The sequence below is a fragment of the Triticum dicoccoides genome, chromosome 2B, assembly GCF_002162155.2.
Source record: "Triticum dicoccoides isolate Atlit2015 ecotype Zavitan chromosome 2B, WEW_v2.0, whole genome shotgun sequence".
NCBI lineage: Eukaryota > Viridiplantae > Streptophyta > Magnoliopsida > Poales > Poaceae > Triticum > Triticum dicoccoides.
Genome location: NC_041383.1, coordinates 664,322,595 through 664,347,213, shown reverse-complemented (window position 1 = coordinate 664,347,213; position 24,619 = coordinate 664,322,595). Strand labels below are relative to the sequence as shown.

At 49.0% G+C, this 24,619-nt stretch overlaps 1 protein-coding gene across 1 annotated transcript in view; it reads left to right on the top strand.

Moving 5' to 3' along the window:
- Nucleotides 1–24,366: 24,366 nt before the first annotated feature.
- The window catches only part of LOC119365475 (putative glucose-6-phosphate 1-epimerase), a 6,986-nt gene continuing 6,733 nt past the window's right edge, over nucleotides 24,367–24,619 (top strand). The window contains exon 1 of the mRNA XM_037631115.1: nucleotides 24,367–24,609. Within this exon, the coding sequence (XP_037487012.1) occupies nucleotides 24,478–24,609 (132 nt within the window). The 5' untranslated portion in view covers nucleotides 24,367–24,477. The remainder of the gene's footprint in view (nucleotides 24,610–24,619) is intronic.

The following is a 24,619-nucleotide window of genomic DNA, read 5'->3' as shown; positions in this document are numbered from 1 at the left end:
GTCCTCTACAGCATTCACTTATTGCTAATTCTTCAAGTGGACTTTTTTGCTAAGTGAATGTGATCGGACCCTTACCCCCTCTATGCTAAACTCAACCCAGTCTATTCACAAATTCTTCATGTGCGTTCTAATTTGAAACTCGTTCAAAATCTTCACTGTGTCCTTGACAGCTGAAGAAATTGCGAACGGAAATTTAAAACTTATCTTATCTAAATTTGCGGCTTTGCCGCTCAAACCGTCCCGCTTCTCACGACAAATACTTATCTATTTACCCACGATCCTACATGATCGCCACCTCACAGTACGTGGGTGACACATGTCACGTGAATGAGAAGAGCCAGGGGCACATTCGTCCGAAATCCTTGGGCGCACAGTTTTTTCACTGCTGCTATAAATACCCCTGCCTCTTCCTCACTTCACTTTTACTCTGCTCGACCTCTCTCTCCCGCTCGAGCTTCCCAAACCCTAGCGCCGCCGCTACTTCATCGTCGCCGGTGAGGAAGAGCTTCACTGCCTCGACCTCGTCGCTGTCGTACTCGCCCCGGTTGCGGATTTCTTCACTCCGCCGCCGCCGTAGCCGTCTTCCTCTGCTGAGTTAGGGCGTGGAAGATCTGAACGGACGAACTTCATTTCAACACTTCCCAGTTCGTCGTGTTCTTCACTTCGGGTAATTAAAAGTTACATTTATTGCCCACTTTGATTCATGTGATTTTCTAAAAATCTTCAAAGGTGTTTATTCTTCAAATCTTCACACACTAAAACACCTCACATGTTATCTACTCTTGATTCATTTCTCTAAGCAATGATTTTCTTCAAGATTCCTCAATTGTGTGGATTTTCAAATCTGTACAACTCTGGAACCTGAGATAAAGAACGCTTAGCGAAATTCTTCAAGACTCATCGGTTAAATTCCTCAAACCCTCTCTTTTTGAAAATCTTCTGAGAACGCATATGACCTCTCCAAATTCCTCGCAACTATACTCTGTTCACAGGTACAAATGTCCGTTGCTGAATCACTACGTTCTCATCAACTTAACTCATTTGTAGCGTTCCTCAAAGAAAAGTTGCATACATCTTCAGAAACTTCAGTTGTTAATCCTCAGCTGAAGAAAATGGCTGACGAGAAGCCACAGAAGGGAGGAAAAAGGCCAGAGGTCAACACAGCGTTTGAAATCCCTGAGGATATATATGTTGGATATTGCACTCCAGATGAGGCCAAGTTTGGCAAGGAGGACAAGAATCAGCGCAAAGTGCACATACAGCGTATTGAACGAAGATGGGCACGAGAATGGAGGGAGTACAGATATGTTACTCCCAAGTACATGAAGAAATTCGCGCTCAACCCTCCATGCTCAAGACCTCCATTGAGGCCTGGCCAACTGGCGGATCCCACCAGCCTCAAGCGCGGTGAGGACTATGCTACTGAATGGCCTAGGCGCCAGGCCAAACTAGCCAAGCAAGCAAAAGAAGCAGTGAGGAAATTCAATGAAGATTCTGCTGCTGCTGCTAACACTGCTGAGGCCTCTGGTAGTAAGCCCAGGAAGGCTATGCCAAAGAAGCCTGCCCACAAGTCCAGTGCTTCTCCTTCAATGCCCTCACGGCCAGCATCTTCAAAGCCCTCACGGCCAATTCCTCAGTCTGCTCCTCCTCCGACAAAGTCTTCGGCTGCTCCTACAAAATCTTTGGCACCTGTGCATCTTGCCACGTGCTAAAGGACTCAAGGCTTCTCTATTGCCTCAGGAGCATCTGCAAGCTCCTCAGCTGCTCGACCTTCCTCAGATGGTCCCTCACTGCTGAAGAAAAAGGCCACTGCTGGATGAGGTATTCGACCAAGTCCTCACAAGAAGCAAGTCGCTTTCCAAGTGCCCTCTAATGATGATGACGCGGATGATGATCAACTTGATGAAATCATCAGAGACAGGCAAGCAAGGGCCGCTAGAGCCAAAGGCAGTAATGTGCCACTTCTTCTGGATCCCAAGATGATCCTCGATTTCATCGACTTATGGCACAAGGACCCAGCTACACCTTTGCCGGAGATGAGCCTCACTCCTGGTCAAAGCCATGTTCCCACTCACTTCATTGAAGAAGAGAAATGGAAATATGAAGAAGGACGAAGGCTGAAGAAAGCGCAATACAAGAAGCAGCGCTTCCTCAAGGACAATGTCCTCACTCTCACTCCAGAACAACTCATTGCTATACAAGCTGAAATCAAGCAACTGAGTGATGATTTCAATAGGTATCATGCTGATTGGAAGGGAGCAAAAGTATGTTTCGTCAATCTGACAAAGACTTTCACTTCAACTGCCTCTGCACCGGTGCATGTTGAAATTCCTCAGGCTGAAGAATCTGCTCAGCCCACTGAAGAACATGCCAGCACTGCTGATGTCAGTATGGCTCCTGAAGAAAGTGAGAATACAGGGCTGATGACTCCATTCCAGCCGCTGATGATATTGCCAGGGCATCCACTAGTGATGCGCCTGAAGAAAATGAACATGTCAGGGCATCCACTAGTGATGCGCCTGAGGAAAATGAACAAGTCAGGGCAGCTGAAACAGTTGAGCCTGAAGAAAATGCACCTCCTGCGCCTACACCAACTTCTATGCTTCCATCTGCTTTTGATGTGAAGAAGACCAAGGCTGCAGAACATGCAGCGATGAAGAAAAGGAAGGCATCAGCTTCAACAAATTCTTCAGCTCCGAAGAAGATGAAGACTCTGATCAGCTCAATTGACAATCCAATTGATGCCGTTCCCGTCTCCTCAATGCCATCAAAGGACCTTGTTCCTTATGGTGAAGAATATGAGATTCCTAAGGAATCTGATGAAGAAACTCCATCTGCTGCTTCTACAGAGCAGTTGGACAAAGAAATTGAAGTGGATGCTATCCCTTCAACCCCAGTCATTTCCTCACCTATGCCTCAGTTCACTGCTGAAGAGGCAGGTGTTGAAGAAATCGAAGATGAGGATGTGGATATTGGATGTACCACTCCTGTGCTCAATGATGAATTTTGGGACAGTCAACATCCAAACTCACCAATGTTCACTCCTCTCCAAGCTGTTCCTCAGTCCCCAGTCACTACTGAAGTACAAGTGGGATCTGATGAACCACGTGCAACCCCGTCTGTTCATGAGGAAATTCCAGCCACTAACACTGATGAGAATCAAAATGAAGAAGAAATGGCTCAGGTTGCAACTGCAGAAGATACTGAAATTCCTCAGCATGGGGAACCTGAGATTGCGATTCCTGAGGTGATACTGCAAATCACTGACACTCCTCAGCCAAAGCCAAAGAATCCCTTCTCTAAGAAGCCAAAATTCAAGGCTGGTGATTTCTTCGGCGAGCACGTTGAGGGAGTCCTGGACTAGGGGTGTCCGGATAGCCGAACTATCATCATCGGCCGGACTCCAAGACTATGAAGATACAAGATTGAAGACTTCGTCCCGTGTCCGGATGGGACTTTCCTTGGCGTGGAAGGCAAGCTTGGCGATACGGATATGTAGATCTCCTGCCATTGTAACCGACTCTGTGTAACCCTAGCCCTCTCCGGTGTCTATATAAACCGGATGGATTTAGTCCGTAGGACGAACAACAATCATACCATAGGCTAGCTTCTAGGGTTTAGCCTCCTTGATCTCATGGTAGATCTACTCTTGTAACACACATCATCAATATTAATCAAGCAGGACGTAGGGTTTTACCTCCATCAAGAGGGCCCGAACCTGGGTAAAACATCGTGTCCCTTGTCTCCTGTGACCATCCGCCTAGACGCACAGTTCGGGACCCCCTACCCGAGATCCGCCGGTTTTGACACCGACATTGGTGCTTTCATTGAGAGTTCCTCTGTGCCGTCACCGAGAGGCTTGATGGCTTCTTCGATCATCATCAACGATGCAGTCCAGGGTGAGACCTTCCTCCCCGGACAGATCTTCGTATTCGGCGGCTTTCCACTACGGGCCAATTCACTTGGCCATCTGGAGCAGATCGAAAGCTACGCCTCTGGCCGTCAGGTCAGATTTGGAAGTTTGAACTTCATGGCTGACATCCGCGGGGACTTGATCTTCGATGGGTTCGGGCCACAGCCAAGCGCGTCGCACGGTCACGATGGGCATGATTTAGCTCTGCAGCCGGACAGTACCCTGGAGGCCGCACTCGAGTCCGCTCCGATCTTCAATTCAGAGCCGGCTGCGCAGATCGAGGACGGATGGTTAGACACCGCCTCAGGAGCTGCAACCTCTACGGCGATAGAGCCGAACACTGACCTTGTCCCTCATGAAGCTCGTGACTCTGAGGTGCCGGACTCCTTGCAGGACTCCGAACCTCCCGCGCCCCCTCCGATCGAATCCGATTGGGCGCCGGTCATGGAGTTCACCGTAGCGGACATCTTTCAACACTCACCTTTCGGTGACATCTTGAGTTCGCTAAAGTATCTCCCGTTATCAGGAGAGCCCTGGCCGGACTGCGGTCGGGATAGTTGGGATGCGGATGACGAAGAAATTCAAAGCCCACCCACCACCCACTTAGTAGCCACTGCCGACGATCTAACCGACATGCTAGACTACGACTCCGAAGACATCGACGGTATGGACGACGATGCCGGAGACGACCAAGAACCAGCACCTACCGGGCACTGGAAAGCCACCTCATCATATGACATATACATGGTGGATATCCCAAATGATGGGAATGGCGAAGCAATAGCGGAGGATGACCCCTCCAAGAAACAGCCCAAGCGCCGGCGTCAGCGGCGCCGCTCTAAATCCCGCCACAGCAAGAATGAAGATTCCGGCACCGGAGATAATAACACACCGGACAGCGCCGAAGACAACCCACTCCAGCAAGATTCTGCGCAGGAGGACGGAGACGCCAGCCCTCATGAGAGAGCGGCAGAAGAAGAGGTAGAGGATTATATGCCTCCCTCCGAAGACGAGGCAAGCCTCGACAATGATGAATTCGTCGTGCCTGAGGATCCCCTCGAACAAGAGCGCTTTAAACGCAGGCTTATGGCCACGGCAAACAGCCTCAAGAAAAAGCAGCAACAGCTTAGAGTTGATCAAGATCTGCTAGCCGACAGATGGACTGAAGTCCTTGCGGCCGAAGAGCATGAGCTCGAACGCCCCTCCAAAAGTTACCCTAAACGCAAGCTGCTCCCCCGATTAGAGGAGGAGGCGTATGAACCTGCATCACCAGCAGACGATACGGCTGACCGGCCACCCCGTGGTCGCGACAGAGAGGCCCCTAGGCCCTTCACTAGAACCGTACCCCGGCATCGCTGAAAAAGCACAAGGCCACAGGGGAACGCTCCGGACTTGCGACATATATTGGAGGATAAGGCAAGACAATCAAGATCAATCTATGGATCGCGTGGGCGCCCCATGATACGTGACGACAACTGTCGCGCCGGACACAGTAAGTCCGGCCGGGCCGAACAAAATAGACAAAGCTCTTTTGAGCTCCATTGTGATACCGCCCAGTACAAAGGCGCCGCAAACCCACTATGCTTCACAGATGAAGTAATGGATCATCAAATCCCCGAAGGGTTTAAACCCATGAATATTGAATCCTACGATGGCACAACAGACCCCGCGGTTTGGATCGAAGACTATCTCCTTCATATCCACATGGCCCGCGGTGATGATCTTCATGCCATCAAATATCTCCCACTCAAACTTAAAGGACCAGCCCGGCATTGGCTCAACAGCTTGCCAGCAGAGTCAATCGGGAGTTGGGAAAACCTGGAAGCCGCATTCCTCGATAACTTCCAAGGCACGTATGTGCGACCACCAGACGCCGATGACCTAAGCCACATAATTCAGCAGCCAGACGAATCGGCCAGACAATTCTGGACACGGTTCTTAACCAAGAAGAACCAAATCGTCGACTGTCCGGATGCGGAGGCCCTAGCGGCCTTCAAGCATAACATCCGTGACGAGTGGCTTGCCCGGCACCTAGGAGAAGAAAAGCCAAAATCCATGGCAGCCCTCACATCACTCATGACCCGCTTCTGCGCGGGTGAGGACAGCTGGCTAGCACGCAGCAACAACCTCAGCAAAAATTCTGGCAGTCCGGATATCAAGGACCATAATGGCAGGTCGTGTCGCAACAAAAACAAACGCTGCATTAACGGCGATAATAGTGAAGATACGGCAATCAATGCCGGATTCAGAAGCTCTAAACCTGGTTAGCGGAAAAAGCCATTCAAAAGAACTACTCCGGGTCCGTCCAATTTGGACCGAATACTCGACCGCTCATGCCAGATACACGGCACCCCCGAAAAGCCAGCCAACCACACCAACAGGGAGTGCTGGCTATTCAAGCAGGCAGGCAAGTTAATTGCCGAAAACAATGACAAGGGGCTGCATAGCGATGACGAGGAAGAGACCCGACCGCCAAACAATAGAGGACAGAAGGGTTTCCCCCCACAGGTATGGACGGTGAACATGATATATGCAACGCACATACCCAAAAGGGAGCGGAAGCGTGCACTCAGGGACGTATACATGATGGAGCCAGTTGCCCCGAAGTTCAATCCATGGTCCTCCTGCCCGATCACTTTTGACCGAAGGGACCATCCCACCAGCATCCGCCATGGCGGATTTGCCGCATTGGTTTTAGACCCAATCGTCGATGGATTTCACCTCACCAGAGCCCTGATGGACGGCGGCAGCAGCCTGAACCTGCTTTATTAGGATACAGTGTGCAAAATGGGCATAGACCCCTCAAGGATTAAACCTACCAAGACAACCTTTAAAGGCGTCATACCAGGTGTAGAAGCCAATTGTACAGGCTCAGTTACACTGGAAGTGGTCTTCGGATCCCCGGATAACTTCCGAAGCGAGGAGTTAATCTTCGACATAGTTTCGTTCCGCAGCGGCTATCATGCTCTGCTCGGAGGTACCGCGTTCGCAAAGTTCAACGCGGTGCCGCACTACGCATACCTCAAGCTCAAGATGCCAGGCCCTCGAGGAGTCATCATGGTCAACAAAAACACTGAGCGCTCTCTCTCAACGGAGGAACATACAGCGGCTCTCACGGCAGAAGTATAGTGCAGCCTCTTAAGGCAATTCTCGAGTCCGGCCATTAAGCGACCGGACACGGCTAAACGCGCCCCGAGTAACATACAACAAGACCACCTGGCACGTTCCAAGCACGCGTAGCAGTGCGGCCCCAACCCCAGCCCCTGCAAAACGTCAAGACAGGTCCTTCGCGTACACCATTACGCTGTGAAGATACCATGGGCATGGGGAGAGGGGCACGACCACGATAGGCCCAGAATACGGCTTAACCACACTAGGGGCTCTCAAGTGTGTCGTTCTTTTTTTTCTTTTCTTTTTATTTTTACCCACAGGACTCCGTTCGTCAGAGGCCCTGTCCAGCAACAGACCTGCCGAACTCACGATGCAACAGCCAGGGAAGGAGAAAGGCTACAACGAATATCCAGGTGGTCTCCATTACGAGCATTAAATCTGTTTTATGCACCATTCCGCAGCCTACCCCTGGAGGGGGACATGTTTAACAGTCCCATCCCTAGCTTATCGCACCATTTGTATCGTTCTGCACTTACAGCAGTTTTTCTTGAATAATTAATGCAGCACCTTTTTGCTTCCAATTGCATTTCTCTCTTATACATATGTTCATTTGTGACATGTCGCATCCGTACATTTTGGTACGGCTAAATACACCAGGGGCTTATGTTTCCCGCATCATGGTGTGATAAGTCCGAACACTTTCACAAGTGCGGCACCCCGAACTTATAGCATTATATGCATCGGCTCCGAATCATGTCTTGGGTCAATAGTTGGGTTTGCCCGGCTCCCGTGTTTTGGTACCTTACGTTCCGTTGTATCGGCTAAGGTAGCACTGGGAGAACCACTGCGATTGCGCCCCGGTTGAGCTGGGTGAGCGCCTCAGTGGAGAAAGCTAAAACTGACCGTCATGATGAGGCGAGAGCTGGTCGCTGTTCGAGAGGTTTTTTGTGAGTCCTTAAAGACTTATGACGCTTAGAGCGAGGAGCCGACTTTGTCCGGCCTAGGCGTGGATAGCACCCCAAATTCGGCCTTCCGAAGACTAGGGGCTTCGCCGAAATTTAAAATTATAGAATTCTATGGCTAAGTGAGAGTGTTCAAGCATTATAAGTTCGATTGCCTTGTTCGTTGTGTTGAGCGCCTCCCTAGATGGACCCAAATATGGGAACAAGAGTGCTCAAATTTATCCCGAACACCCCAGCACTCGTGGCATGGGGGCTGAAGCCGACGACTTGCCATCTCTCAGATTTGATAAACAGCCGCACAGAAGGTAATATTTTAAATTAAAATGCATTGCTTAGCGCAAATGAACTAAGTTTTCAGTGCACAGGATAACAAAATGCGAGTCTACTAAAATATTACATCTTTGGAGAACTCACCCGCAATAGCGCGGGCGCCCTTCAGCACACTCTTATAATACATCTCGGGCGTGCGATGCTCCTTGCCCTGCGGTGGCGGGTCCGTCACGAGCTTCTGGGCATTCATCTTGCCCCAGTGCACCTTTGCGCGGGCAAGGGCCCGACGGGCACCTTCAATACAGGCGGAGTGCTTGGTGACTTCAACCCACGGGCACGCATCCACCAGCCGCCGCACCAGGCCGAAGTAGCTCCCAGGCATGGCCTCCTTAGGCCACAGCCGAACTATGAGGCCCTTCATGGCCTGTTCGGCCGCCTTGTGGAGCTCGACCAGCTGCTTCAGCTGGTCGCTAAGGGGCACCAGATGTCCGGCCTCAGCATACTGAGACCATAAGACCTTCTCCGTTGAGCTCCCCTCCTCGGCCCATTAGAACGCGGCAGCATCAGACACGCTGCGAGGAAGATCTGCGAACGCTCCTGGAGAGCTCCGAATTCGGGTAAGCAACATGTAATTAACACTCACATGCTTACTTTGCATGAAAAATGCCTTACCCGCTGCTATTTTCTTCAACGCCTCGATTTCTTGGAGGGCCTTGTAGGCTTCGGCCTTAGCGGCTTTGGCACTCTCAAGAGCCGTTGCAAGCTCAGACTCTCGAGTCTTCGAGTCACGCTCTAGGCTCTCATGTTTTTTCACGAGATCCTGGAGCTCTTGCTGTACCTCCGCCACCTGCGCCTCCTGCTTCTCTCGCTCGGTGCGCTCCGCGGCCGCATTGCGTTCGGCCATGGCCACCACCTCTTTCAGGGTCACCACCTCGTTAGTGGCCCCTGCAATACCACGTTATCCTTGTCATTCTTCTTGCAACCAAAATCCTTTTCTGTAAGGTACAATTTTAATAAGGTGTTACTCACCTTCCTTGTCCTCGAGCCGCTTCTTGGCACGGCCGAGCTCGTTCTCGGACCGCTCGAGGTTTTGCTTCAAAGTATTGACCTCCGCAGTCTGTGCGGCAGAGGTCAGCAGCGCAGCCTGCAATCCCATATTGACATATTTTTTATGACTCCTGCGTATATCTTTTAAGATCCTCAGTCCGACTTTTTTCCGAATACCGACCCGAGCATCAGGGGCTACTGTCTATGCGGTACTATTTTACATATATCAAAATTCTTACCTCAAAGCCTGTTAGAAGGCTGCTGCAGGCTTCGGTCAGCCCGCTCTTGGCGAGCTGCACCTTCTGAATCACCGCACTCATAACAATGCGGTGTTCCTATTCGATGGAGGCGCCATTGAGCGCCTCCAGCAAGCTATCCGGCGCCTCCGGTTGGACGGAGGTTGCCGGCGTCACGGTCTTGCCCTTCTTACGAAGGGGCCGCCCGCCGGACTCCGGAGCCACTATGGGATCCGGAGCCAAGTCCGGTGCAAAGTCCGGGAGGTTGTCCTGCGACACCTCCGGGGCCTCCTCCTCATGGAGGGTCCCTTCCCGGGATCCCACCTCGGCATCATCCGTGTCATGGGGGGTGGAGGCGGTCGGAAGAGAATCCATATCCGACGCACCTAAGGACCCGCTCGACGAAGCGGCAAGATCGTCCTTGGGCGGACTGCAGGGTTGTATGCGGCATTAGAAAGACATTGTGTGGCAAAAAAGAAAAGCCATGAAGTTATTCGGGAGTCCGGATACTCACGATCTCGCCAGGGGCTTGGCCCTTGGAGGCCAGTCCTCGTCGTCGTCACTGGTGTTGGCAGAGCAGTCCGGGGGAAGAGTTTTTCCCTTCTTGGACCCTTCGGCCTCCCTCGTTGGGGAGGCCTTCCTTTTCTTCCCTCCCCCCACTGGGGGAGAGGCTTTCTTCTTCTCCTCCTCACCTTGGTGAGAGGAGTCGGCCTCGGAGTCGTCATCCGATAGCACCTGAAAACGGGAACTCTTCCAAGTCCCCGTGGCCTTCTTCTCCGGCACCACGTGGGGTGCCGGAGCCACGTTAGGCGGGCGTCCGCTGGGTCCTCTAGCAATGGGGCCGGACAGATAGTCTGCTCGGCCTTCGCCAGCCAGCCCTGTCAAAGGAAAGGGAGTTTAGATCCCGCATAGAGTCAAACTATGGAAAACAAGCGTCCCATAAATGGCAAAATCGCTTACCTCGTCAGCCGGACGCTGCGAGTTGAATCCGCGATCTTCGGTAGCGGATGCGGGAGCCTCGGAGCCCTTGAACAGCACCTTCCAGACATCTTCGTACGTAGTGTCAAAGAGCCCGCTCAAAGTCTGGTGTTGCGCCGGATCGAACTCCCACATGTTGAAGCCCCATCGTTGGCACGGGAGGATCCGGCGGATGAGCATGACCTGGACCATGTTGACAAGCTTGAGCTTCTTGTCCACCAGCTTTTGGACGCAGGCTTGGAGTCCGGTCAGCTCCTACAAATTACCGCAAGTCCGGCCGCTCTCTTTCCAGGAGGTGAGCCGTGTGGGGATGCCAGATCTAAATTCGGGGGCCGCTGCCCATTCAGGGTCACGCGGCTCGGTGATGTAGAACCACCCCGATTGCCACCCCTTGATGGTTTCCACGAAAGTGCCCTCAAGCCAAGTAACGTTGGACATCCTGCCCACCATGGCGCCTCCGCACTCCGCTTGGCTGCCCTTCACAACCTTCGTCTTGACACTGAAGGTCTTGAGTCACAAGCCGAAGTGGGGCTGGATGCAGAGGAAGGCCTCACACACGACAATAAACGCCGAGATGTTGAGGATGAAATTCGGGGCTAGATCATGGAAATCCAGGCTGTAGTAGAACATGAGCCCCCGGACAAAGGGATGGAGTGGGAAGCCCAGTCCGCGGAGGAAATGGGGAAGAAATACTACCCTCTCATGGGGCCTGGGGGTGGGGATGAGCTCTCCCTCGTCGGGGAGCCGGTGCGCGATGTTGCTGGACAAATATCCGGCGCTGCGCAGCTTCTGGATCTGCCCCTCCGTGACGGAGGAGGCCATCCACTTGCCTCCCGCTCCGGACATAGTTGGAGGAGGTTGAGGTGAGATGCGCGGACTTGGGCGCTGGAGCTCGAGTTCACGGAGATGGATAAGCCAAGGAAGAAGAAGGCGCAGGTAAAAGGGTTGGATTTTTATCCCCTTATATGGGCGGACACAAACATGCGTCCCCACCAGCCTGATAAAACTCGCTTATCCCCCAAGCGCCGCAATAAATGGCGCGGTTGGATTACCCACGTCCGTATTGATGGGAATCCCGGAATAAGGAGAACACGATATCTGCTTCGACAAGACGTGCCAAGGAAACCGCTTCGCTAAACGCGCTGAGGTGGTACAATAAAAACAATTTGAGTAAAGGCTTGGCAGTGGTGTGACGTCACGCTACGAAATACGTCAGCAGATTGAACTTGTGTCAATATTATTCTCTCTACGGTGGTATGTGGCAATTATTTTGCAGAGCCGGACACTATCCTGGTGCTCACAATCTTCTATAAATTATTCGGAGGAAGAACCCGCCTTGCAATGCCGAAGACAATATGCGCGCCGGACTCGTCGTCATTGAAGCCTGGTTCAGGGGCTACTGAGGGAGTCCTGGACTAGGGGGTGTCCGGATAGCCGAACTATCATCATCGGCCAGACTCCAAGACTATGAAGATACAAGATTGAAGACTTCGTCCCGTGTTCGGATGGGACTTTCCTTGGCGTGGAAGGCAAGCTTGGCAATACGGATATGTAGATCTCCTACCATTGTAACCCTAGCCCTCTCCGGTGTCTATATAAACCGGATGGCTTTAGTCCGTAGGACGAACAACAATCATACCATAGCCTAGCTTCTAGGGTTTAGCCTCCTTGATCTCGTGGTAGATCTACTCTTGTAACACACATCATCAATATTAATCAAGCAGGACGTAGGGTTTTACCTCCATCAAGAGGGCCCGAACCTGGGTAAAACATCGTGCCCCTTGTCTCCTGTTACCATCCGCCTAGACGCACAGTTCAGGACCCCCTACCCGAGATCCGCCGGTTTTGACACCGACACACGTATTCTTCACTGAATTCAACCCCTATGACAATGCTCGTCTTAGAAGGAAGCATTTCTGGACAGCCAGCCAGGCCAACTTCTATTCCTCAGTTCTTTTTGACAAGGACAAAGTCTTTGATCATGAGCACATTCCTCACGTGGACATGGAATCTATGCCATGCTTCACACTAGTTCTCAGTATGCTTCATGATGCAGGCTTGCTAAATTTCTACACTGACATCATTGATTGGAATGAAGAGCTTATTCTTCAGTTCTACGCAACCGTGCATATCACAGGCGATGCTGCTGACGTCAACTCATGGGTGTTGGACTGGATGACGGAAAACACTCACTACAAGGCACCTGCCACTGAATTGCTTCGTGCCCTGCCAATCAGTCCTCCACCAGAAGGCGCACGCTGCCTGTATGATGAACCTGAACTTACAAATCACTATATGCTAGTGCTCATGAAGCCGCTGAAGCCTGGACAAGCTCACAGGACCAAATTCCTCGTGAAGGATTTGCTCTATGTGCCCAGAACCATATACCACATTCTGACGAAAACTATCAGCCCAATCAAAGGACATGATTCTTCAGATGAAGAAATTGTGGGGATGATGAAGAATATGCTCTTCAACATCATGCATGGTATTCCTATCAATTACCATGATTTCTTCATGAGGACTCTCGCAAATGTTGCACTTTCACCATTTGAGCTGAAACCTTATGCACCATGGATCATGAGATTCCTCAGATCAAGGTCTTCACTCAACTACAAGGCTGATACACTTAACCATGGGAGATACTTTCCCCCAATTGAAGTCCTCAAGCAGACTATTTCCTCATCTGATGAAAAGGGCAAGTCACCAGCTGTGATCGATGAAGGCATTCGTCCATTGGATGGTCAGTTCCGCAAAGCTGCATCTTATTCCACCAATAATGACTCTGCCGCACATGATTCTGCTGCAAATGCTCCAAAGTCAAGTCCTCAAGCTACTGCTCCACGTGTGATGACTGACCGTGAATTGCTCATAAGTCTTCACCAGAAGGTCGATCGAAATCACAAATGGGTTAAGCGTCAGTTTGGCTCTATTCTTCACAACATGACTTCTACACATAATGCAGTGAAGAAAAACCACTACTACCTCATGGAAGTGTTTGATCGCACCTGGGCAATTATGTCACATCTATATGGTGAAGAAGATCTAAAGAAAATGAGCTTCAAGGAAGACTTTGACTAGTCTGCACCTCCACCGAAGAAATTCAAGAAGGTCAAGGTTCCTTCCTTGATGGCCAGCTCATATTCTTCATCACGCACCACGGATGAGAATGAAGATTTGGACGACACTGCAGCAGGCCCTACAATGACTCAAGACCCTGACAACGCTGGCGCTCCTCCATCATCATCATGAAATTCTTCAGGGGCGTTAGTCCTCAGTTTCAACCCTTTTGGTCATTCGATGACAAAGGGGGAGAAATTTGAGTTAGTCTTCAAGCGGGTCTATATATGGGCGTGTTTTGCTAAGTTACAACTCTTGTTCTTCTGATGACTTTGCTGGATCGAGTTGTAATCTTAAACTCTATGGTGGCTTGATACTTTTAATGTGTTCTTCTACATGCTTATTCCTCATTAATGTTAATGCACGCATGCTGAATTACATCAGTCACCATATTTCATCATGCATTTCAAATTCCTCATATTATATATCAAATGCGTGTATGAATTACAAGATATAGGGGGAGATCTCCATGATTATACTCTTCAAGTGTGCATTGCTTCAAAAGCAAATTCCTCACTATGCACATCTTCAGGGGGAGTTCTTCTATATCTTGCAATCAAATTCCTCAATATCAGTATTTACACTTCACATTATTATCCCCGTTTGAAAACTTAAAAAATATTGTCATCAATCACCAAAAAGGGGGAGATTGTAAGTGCATCTAGTGCCCCTTAGTGATTTTGGTGTATTGAAGACTTATAGGTTAAGGGACTGATGCGTTTGTGAGTGTACACATGTCTATAAGTCTATGAGGAGTTTGATATTTACAGAGAAAGTCGACCCCTAAAAATGAAGTTCTTCAACTAAAGACTTTGGATTTCTGAAGACTCTCTGAAGACTTTGAAAGTGAAGAAATTGGTGTGGCCTTGAAGACTTGGTATTCATTCGAGGAACATGAAGCGCGAAGACTTTTGTTTTCATAGTTTCATTTTCTCTTTCTTGAGTCATAGGAAACACCGTACTATTAAAGGGGGTCAAGGAAATACTAAGGAAAAATTTCCATGTGATGCTCAACTCAAAATCCTACACCTACCAATCCCTTCGAGTGAAGCCATTGGAAATCTCGCACAGTTCAGTCATATTCTTCAGTGACAGAGACGAAGTTCTTCTGGTCTCTGAGGAATTTGTTCTAACTTAAGAGTTAGGAATTCGCCAGTGCGGATTGCCTACCAAGTGAGGAACATGATAGCCCTGAGGAATTCGAACCTCAAAATTCCGACCGTTGTTGTGCTACGCGCCAGCTGTCCCAAAATATCTACCCACCTAACGGTCATATCAAACAAGGGCATTTATGTCTTATCATGTCAGGCTGCTCCCTAGGCTATAAATAGCCGCCCCCTACAACCACTAGTTGGTTGGCTGCTCTGAGAGAAACCGACACTTGTCATTTGAGAGCAACCCATCCTTCGAGGACTTTGAGTGAAAATCATCAAGTGAGGAAATCCAAACCCAAACCTACAAAACCCCAAGTGATTGAGAATGACTGCAGAGATTGATCCTGCATGGATCCGATGCTTGTTTCCTTTGAAGACTGTGCTTCTTCCAGACGGTTAGGCGTCAAGATCTAGAGCATCCAAGAGGAATTGTGGATCGCCGAGTAACCAAGTTTGTGAAGGTTCGGAAGTCACCTGAAGACTTACCACAAGTGATTGGGCGAGGTCTGTGTGACTTTAGCTCAAGGAGAATACGGTGAGGACTGTGTGTCCGGGACTGGGTGTCCTCGAGTTTAAATACTCAGCCGCTCCAACCAGATGTACAACTGAGCCAGCAGTTGGAACTGATCTACCAAATCATTGTCTTCACCGAGCTAACTAGTTCTATTTCCTCAACTCTTTCATTTCCTCATGTATGTTGTTGTGTGCTTGTTCATATCTGTTTGAAGACATTGACTGAAGACTTTCTCAATTTCCTCATCTCTATTTCTTCAGTCTGTCCGTCTTCTTCCCTTGTTATCCTGTGTTTACGCTTTCTGTACTCCTCGCTTGTCTTCATTTCATCATGATGACTATGCTTGTGTTCTATTATGTTCCTTTCTGAGTACTTATTCCGCTGCAAGTAGTTCTTCATTTAGGAATTTCCTCACCAGCAAATTCCTTAGTGAAGAATTCATAAAAATCGCCTATTCACCCCCCCCCCGTCTAGTTGATATAACGCACTTTCATACAACAACATAGTTTGATCAATGGTAGTACTGATTCATCTACGGATGTTCTCAGATGTGATTTGTGCCAGATTTGCCCCATGCGGTACTACCGCCCACCTAGAGAAGTACTACCGCCCGTTATGAGCCTCATACAGTACTACCGCTCCCCTGGAGCGGTACTACCACCCGTCACACGGAAGTAAAAATTTACTTCTGCTCTAAGCGCGGTACTACCGTGCCAACCTGGAGCAGTACTACCGCGGCTAGAGCACATGCAAATAGTTACTTTCGCACCCTGGTCCAATACTACCGTTGACTTAAAAATGACTTTGTTTTTTCACACCCAATCTCATTTCTACTTGTTTCATTCGGTTTTGGCCCTGGTCTTTGCAATAATCCTTCTCGCTCTTCTCGTGTGTTTGTGTTGTGTGTCATAGGTGGTGGCTCCAGTTCCAATACCAGGCGCTTGAATCCCAGCCATGACATGAGCTGCAAGTGGCTTCGCAACCAAGAAGCTCCTGAGGGATCCAATGCCCCACAACACAAAGTCAAAACCACAACTACCAAGATCAAGGAGCCAACTGTCAGCATAGATGAAATGCCTCAAGCAGAGTTTCTGATTCGCAGAAAGCTCAACCCCTATGTCAACCCAAGGGAACTTAGCAGGGGCAATGACCTGTTTTGGACCAAGCAAAAAAATCTCATCTACCTAGATGTGATCAAGGCTAAGCAAAACATCTACGTACCTGTCCAATGGATTGACATGGAACATCTGAAGAAGAATCGGGCATATTTTAGTGAGCCTCTGGATTTGGTGGAGCAGTTTGGCATTAAGGGGATCCTCACGTTCCAACTTGACTTTGACTCGGAGATTGTGGCTCAGTTCTTTGCTTCTGTCCACTTCCACACGGATGAGAAGCGGACCATGACTTGGATGACAAATGGGAAGAGGATGACTGTTGAGTGGAAGGAGTTCATGGAGCTATTGCATGTTCGTGATGAGGGGCTAGATGTGCCCATTGGTGTCCGCCCACATGCCAACCCTAAGTCTGCCAACAAGAACAAGCTTCAACCCTACCTTGTTGATAAGAAGTTACCCAATGACAAGAAGACTTTTGTGTTGAACCCGTTTCTTGACATCATGCAACGAATCTTCCGCAACTCTCTTTTCCCTTGCATAGGCGACAAGGACAAGGTGCATTCCTATCTTGTGGACTTGATGCTCATTTGTGAGGAAGCGCGTCTCCAACAACCTAAACCACTTGATGTATCTCACATCATGTGATGTGAGCTTCAGTTTGTTGTGTTCCATCGTAAGGTGCCCATCTATGGACCTTACTTGCTCCTCTTGATCTCAAAGACCTGGGAGAAGCTCTTTCTAGGTGAAGATTTTCTTGCTCCCAACTGGATTCGCCATGAGCCCATTAAGCTACGCCAGAAGAACAAGTGGGCTAACACCACTACCCGGGCTGAGGCCGAGGCTACTCATATGGATGTGGATGAGGATGAGTTTGAGGAGGAGGCTGAGGACAGTTCTAAGGGGTATGCACCTCCCTCTACTGAGCCCTTTTGGGATAAGAAGCTCAAGGCCAAGGTGAAGTCTCTATTGTGCATGCAGGACAAGGGGCAGTACTAGACCCATGTTGCTCAGAAGGAGAGTCGCCAATGCGACAAGAGGATCTTGAGGAAGATTGGCGAGCAAGTATCGAGCGGGTCCAAGAAGAACAGCACTCCCGAGGCTACCTGGATGGCGAATCAAGGCTATCAGTGGGTGTTAGATGAGGAGTCCATTCCTGCTGCTAAGATAGATGAGGAGCTTGATGGACGATCACGTCCATGGGAGCTACCACATGTGTCGTAGGTGTCCTCTCTGCCTTTTTGGTGTCTCAATGCCAAAGGGGGAGAGAGTGTAGGATTTGCAAGTCTTGTGTCTCTGTGCTTTTGTTTCGTTGAACCTTTGTTGCTTTGGTTTGTTGGTTTGTGTTGGTGTGCATGTGAGTCCAGGACTTATTCTATCATATGGTGTGAGACATATGCCCTCAAGCTTATCCTTTATTGTCTAGTATGTTTAGTAGATTGTGAGCTTATGTTATCTTGTGCCCTTTACTTCATGCTCACTTGCTTTACCTTGCCTCCACGCTTAGTGTCACTTATATTGTTGAAAGGATTGCCTTGTCTATAAAATATAGGGGGGATGTTGATCCTGGTATGCGTGTTGTGCGGTCCAAAGCATATCGATAGAGTGCACACATCTAGGGGGAGCCTGTCTATATTTTATAGATTCTGGGTTTGCTTATGTTTATTTTATATCCCTATGTGCAAATTCCGTATTGTCATCAATCCACCAAAAGGGGGGAGATTGTAAGGGCATATTTCTCCCTATGTGGTTTTGGTGATTGATGATAGTGCATTTGCGGACTAATCATGTGCATTGAGCATTTCAGATATCTCATGTCTAGGAACAAGATGATTCGGCCCCTCGGAGCCTATCAAAGACGACATTTCTCTATGTTTCTTTTCGGTGGATTTGAGTCATAGGAAAGCTGTACTATTAGGAGGGGGTCCGCATCGGAAAGGTTAGGGTGGAATAAACACGTACACATCTGTTGTTTTGCACCACCTTTCCCCTGCTTGTTTGGAGCACCATTCGTTTATCTTTGCCTTTGCGAAATGCAGGCTTTCAAATGCTAGAGTGTTTGTGGCATGCGGTAGTACTGCTCAAGGGAGCAGTAGTACCGCAGGGGCCTGCGGTAGTACCGCTCAGGGTAGCGGTAGTACCACAGGGACTAGCGGTAGTACCACTCCTGGTGAGCGGTAGTACCGCTGCTTCTGGCCTCGATGCTGGCGCATGTGGAAGTAGGCGCGGAAGTAATTTTTTACTTCCGCCCCTACACGGTAGTATCATGCCGGATTTTCGCACAGTCCCAAACTCAACGGAAGTAGTCGCAGACGTAATTTATTTAGTCCGTGCTTTTTCCAGCCCAGTAGAGCCCTGCCTTGCGGTAGTACCACAGGGGCACGCGGTAGTACCGCTCCGGCGGTTCTACCACTCGTTGTCATGCGCAACAGGGTCTCATCTGGTCACTACCGCGCAAGTGGTAGTACCGCAACCCCTTGCGGTAGTACCGCGAGCGTGTGCGGTAGTACCACGTGTCACGGGCTGAGTGATGGGGTAACGGTTGGATCTTTTCCCCCACTATTTAAAGGGGGTCTTCCTCTCCAAGAAGACCACCTCTTCCCTCCCCAAGCTCCATTGTTGCTCAAAGCTCCATTTGACTCCCCCCACTAATCCCTTGTGGATCTTGTTATTCTTGGGTGTTTGAGCACTCTAGATGGTTGAGGTCACCACAGAGCCATATTCCATTGTGGTGAAGCTTCGTGGTGTCGTTGGGAGCCTCCAATTAAGTTGTGGAGATTTCCCCAACCTTGTTTATAAAGGTTCGGTTGCCGCCTCCAAGGGAACCAATAGTGGAATCACGACATCTCACATTGTGTGAGGGCGTGAGGAGAATACAGTGGCCCTAGTGGCTTCTTGGGGAGCATTGTGCCTCCACACCACTCCAATGGAGATGTACTTCCTCTCAAAGGGAAGGAACTTTGGTAACACATTCTCGTCTCCACGGGCTCCACTCTTGGTTATCTCTTACCTTTACTTGTGCAAGCTTATATTGTGTTGTATCCCTTGCTTGCTTGTATGCTTGTTGTTGTTGCATCATATAGGTTGCTCACCTACTTGCATATCCAGACAACCTATTTTGATGCTAAGTTTAATTTGGTAAAGAAAAGCTAAAAATTGTTAGTTGCCTATTCACCCCTCCTCTAGTCAACCATATCGATCCTTTCACACGTTCAACTCGATGACGTCCCTCGAACTCTTGATCCAACAAAGTGTCAAGGAAGTAGATAAGTTCCATCAGCACGACGGCATGGTGACGGTGATAGTGAAGTGATCCACGCAGGGCTTCGCCTAAGCACTGCGAGAATATGACCGAGGGTGTAACCTGTGGAGGGGGGCGTCACACACGGCTAACAGATGTTTTTGTGTTGTTCTAGGCGCCCCCTCCCCATGCATATATAGGTGGGAGAGGGAGGGGAGCAGCAAGGGGGCGCCCCAAGTAGGAGGAATCCTACTTGGGCGCCTCCCCAATTTGGCCTCCCCCCTTCCATAAGTTCCAGAGGGGGAAGGATGGAGGAGGGAGGAGGGAAGGAAGGGGGAGGCCGAATCCCTCCCCCTCCTTCTCTCTTCCCCTCTTTCCTTCTCCTCTGATTCGGCCCACATGGGGGGTGCAGCAGCCCCTGCTGGCTGGTGCGTTTCCCCTCTTGGCCCATTAGGCCCATATCTTTTGTCGGGGGTGCCCGGAAGCCCTCTAGGTGACCCGATATGTACCCGGTACCCTCCGAAACACTTTCAGTGTCCGAATACTACCGTCCTATATATCAATCTTTACCTCTCGACCATTACGAGACTCCTCGTCATGTCTGTGATCTCATCCGGGACTCCCAACAACATTCGGTCACCAGATCACATAACTCATATGATACAAAGTTGTCATTGAATGTTAAGCGTGCGGACCCCACGGGTTCGAGAACTATGTAGACATGACCGAGACACCTCTCCAGTCAATAACCAATAGCGGAACCTGGATGCCCATATTGTCTCCTGCATATTCTATGAAGATCTTTATCGGTCGAACCGTTATGACAACATACGTAATTCCCTTTGTCCATTGGTATGTTACTTGCCCGAGATTTGATCGTCGGTATCTTCATACCTAGTTCAATCTCATTACCTGCAAGTCTCTTTCCTCGTTACGTAATACGTCATCCTGTAACTAACTCATTAGTCACTTTGTTTGAAGGCTTCTTATGATGTGTATTACCGAGAGGGCCTAGAGATACCTCTCCGATATTCGGAGTGACAAATCCTAATCTCGATCTATGCCAACCCAACAAACACCTTAGGATATACCTGTAGAGCATCTTTATAATCACCCAGTTACGTTGTGAAGTTTGATAGCACACTAGGCATTCCTCTGGTATCCGGGAGTTGCATAATCTCATAGTTGAAGGAATATGTATTTGACATGAAGAAAGCAATAGCAATAAAACCGAGCGATCAATATGCTATGCTAACGGATGGGTCTTTTCCATCACATCATTCTTCTAATGATGTGATCCCGTTCATCAAATGGCAACGCATGTCTATGGTTAGGAAACTTAACCATGTTTGATTAACAAGCTAGTCTAGTAGAGGCTTACTAGGGAAATTGTGTTTTATCTATGTATCCACACATATATCAAGTTTCCGGTTAATACAATTGTAGCATGAATAATAAACATTTATCATGATATAAGAAAATATAACAACTTTATTATTGCCTCTAGGGCATATTTCCTTCACATTTATGCCCTAGTCACGAAGTAGGATCTGCTTCTGAGTATTTTTGCATCGGTTGGCCCACAATTGTAGATCATCAGGCGCGACTCTAGCAATGTGTGTAGGCCTTTAATTCGCATGCCTTAAAACCCTTTTAATTTCTTTGTCTCCAAATATTTCAAAGGATGGCCATGATCACCGTTGATCGATTTTTATTAAACATAGACTCATGCCACAAATGTTGGAGATTTTGAGGGGTGCCATCATGTAAGCTGCCTAGCTCATCCCAAAGGGGTTTTAGTAGTTGGTCATTAAATAGAAGATGGTTGATGTTCTCATGTTGGTTACAAAAGGGCATGTGAGGTGGTGATAGCTCGATGGAAGCGCCTCTCATTGGGTACCGGCGGTCCTTGTGTGCCAGCCAAATGAAAATTCTACATTTGTTTGGCACATAGTTTTTCCAGACAACAATGGCCATTCAATCAGTCGACTGCAAACTCTGGACAACTCAGTTTGCTAGCTTGGTGGTTAGAGCTTTGCACCCTTGCATAGTAATTCTTTTATCAGCAACCCGCGAGTTCAAGTTAACCAAGACCATAGTAATGCGCATATCAATCATTTCACGCCCAACGCGTGAGAGAGTCTATTGGCAAAGTTAAGGTTGAGGTTGGGGTTAGCATGCACCTAGACAACTAAGGCATGTTGCATGTCGGAGTGAGAAAGAAGAGTTGGAAATTGTTGCACCAAGGTAGTGGTAGAGTTCGAAAGCCATAGGTCATACAAGAAGGAGGTGGTGATACCGTTCCCGGCCTTAACCGTAGTGATGGAACGGAAGAAGTCCAACCCCTTAATTATGTCACTCTAGACCAGAGTGTGGGAATTGCCTGGAGCCCCAAGGTCACGATCGGTGGACCAACCATATTTAGAGAGAATCTAAGATCTGTTTGAATTAGTGTCATTCTCGTGAAGCTTGGAAAGATGCTTTAGTAGTAAGCATAAGTTAATGTGTTTGAGAGAGGAGAAGTCTAGACCCCCATGAGAGAATGGTGCACACACCAAATCCCAAGCCACTTTACACTATTTGCCTGTAATTTTTTTCCTGCCCAGCCCAAAAATGCCCTACATCGTTTGTCTACCACTTGCAGCGTCCCCACGGGCAGTAGAAGAGTACTCATCACATAAATTGGCAGTGCCTAAGCACCGCTCTAACCAAGATCGCCTTGCCAACAAGAGAAAGCATTAGACCTCTCCAGTCAGCAAGCCCGCGGTCAACCTTGTCAATGATGAAAAACAAGTATGAAAATTTCAGTTTTTTTGTAGAGAGAGGTAGCCCCGGGTAAGGTAAGATTGTGGGAAGATAGCAACAATACACCAAGGATATCAACAATGTTTTTGGATAGGTCATCGTCCACGTGTATAGGTGCGAAAGTGATCTTTTTTAAATTTATGGCTAGACCCGTTGCTCCGGAGAATTGTAGAAGTAGGTCTTTTAGAGACCGCAACTGATCGATGTTTGGCTGGAGGACAATGAGAGCGTCTTCTGCATATTGAAGAACAGAGTACAACAAGTTTTGGTAAATGGGGTGGGAGAAAAATTCAGAGTTGGAGGCTTGAGTGACCAGTCGCTGCGACAATGATAAATACATAGGGAAATAACGGGTCGCCTTGGCGTAGTCCCCTACGACATCTAAACCATGTGCTTGACCTGCCGTTAAGAAGGATGGCCGAGTTGCTAGAGGTATTAAGATTTTCAATCCAATTGCACCAAGTGAAGGGGAACCCTTGGCACACATAATTCTAGAGAGAGCGGTCCAAGATACTGAATGAAAAATGTTGGAAGTCCACAATGGTCGGGTTCTCCCTGCATGGGAGGTTCCTAAACATGAGCTCCAATCTCGTATTCAATTTCCTTTAAGAAGTCCACGACAACACAAGTGTTTCTCTCCACTCATCGGAATAATTTGCAGTGATTTAGTGTGGGCTTTGGGGGAGTCCGCTGCCTTAGAAGAACATTGTATCGAACTTGCCAAGGCCTTTACTCTAAGAATATGTATAATGCAAAGTGCTTAGAGAAAAAAAGGCTGATATTTTACTTAAGCAACGATAGAGGTAAAGACTGGTGCTTAAAAAATTGGTTGTTTTACTGAACATTGATCATATGAGAACTGAGCATAACTTAGATGATTAGGTTTTTTGTTGTGGTACTAGCTAACCATGCAAGTCCTAGACTTGGCATAGTGCTCAGAATTTACTACTAGTAGAATTCACGCGTTTTCATTTTCCGCACGATCCATGAGACAAGACTGTCAATTTCGGAGGATTTTTTCTATGATGCTTCTGTCTTTGGATTCCTGCGTTCCAAAAATGCTTTAATTCACTTGGCGACGGCGACCATAAACATCCATCCATGGACAAACCTCGCTCGCGCCAGTACAAATACATGGACAAACAGGCAAATTTGATAAATTTGACCTGTGGATGAAATCAAATCACAGAATGAACTGCCCGTGAAACTATTTCACGCGGCTGACTTTTTTGTGTGACGTCCGACACGAAGGCGTCACACTACATTTTGCAACGCCTCACAGATAGGCGCTACACGCCTGGCCAGCGTTGCACCCCAAACTGCCTAAAAATTGCTAAGTCATTGTGCAGAGCCTAAGAGCTAGGCGCTGCACTGTATAGTGTGGCGCCTAGCTCTCAGGCGCTGCACTAGTGGTTGCATTACAAAATGAAGCAACCACTAGTGCAACGCCTAGAAGCAAGGCGCTACACTGTACAGTGTGGCGTCTAGCTCTCAGGCGCTGCACACTGACTTAGTAATTTTCGGATCACATATATGCGACGCTGGCCAGGCGTGTAGCGCCCATCTGTGAGGCGTTGCACAGTGTAGTGTGGCGCCTTCGTGTCGGGCGTCACACAAAAAGGTCAGCCGCGTGAAATAGTTTCACGGACAGTTCATTCTGTGATTTGATTTCGTTTATAGGTCAAATTTGTCAATTTTGCCGGACAAACATGATGACATGGATGACACCGAGGCTTGACCGGACGCGCCAGCAAAGCCGATGACGCACGCGCCCCTGTAGGCCCTTGAGCCCAGTCAGACACGGGCGACCCACACGGCCAGGCCACACCACACCACTAGAACAAACCCACTCTCTTCTTCTTCTTCCTCCTCACTCCGGCTATAAATACTCGCCGTCACGCTTTGGATTCCTCTCTTCTCCACACTCCACTATCTCCATCCCCTTCCACTCGCTCTCTCCCTCTCCACCAGGCGGACGAAAAGGAAGGCGCGGGACGCGAGCTGGTGGTGGGGAATGGCCGGCGCGTCCTCGCCGCCCCCGACGCCCAAGTCGCCCAAGCTGCAGCCGCCGCTCCTCGAGCGCGCCAAGGGCCCCTCCGGCCTCGACAAGATCGTGCTCCGCGACCCGCGCGGGTTCACCGCCGAGGTACACGGCC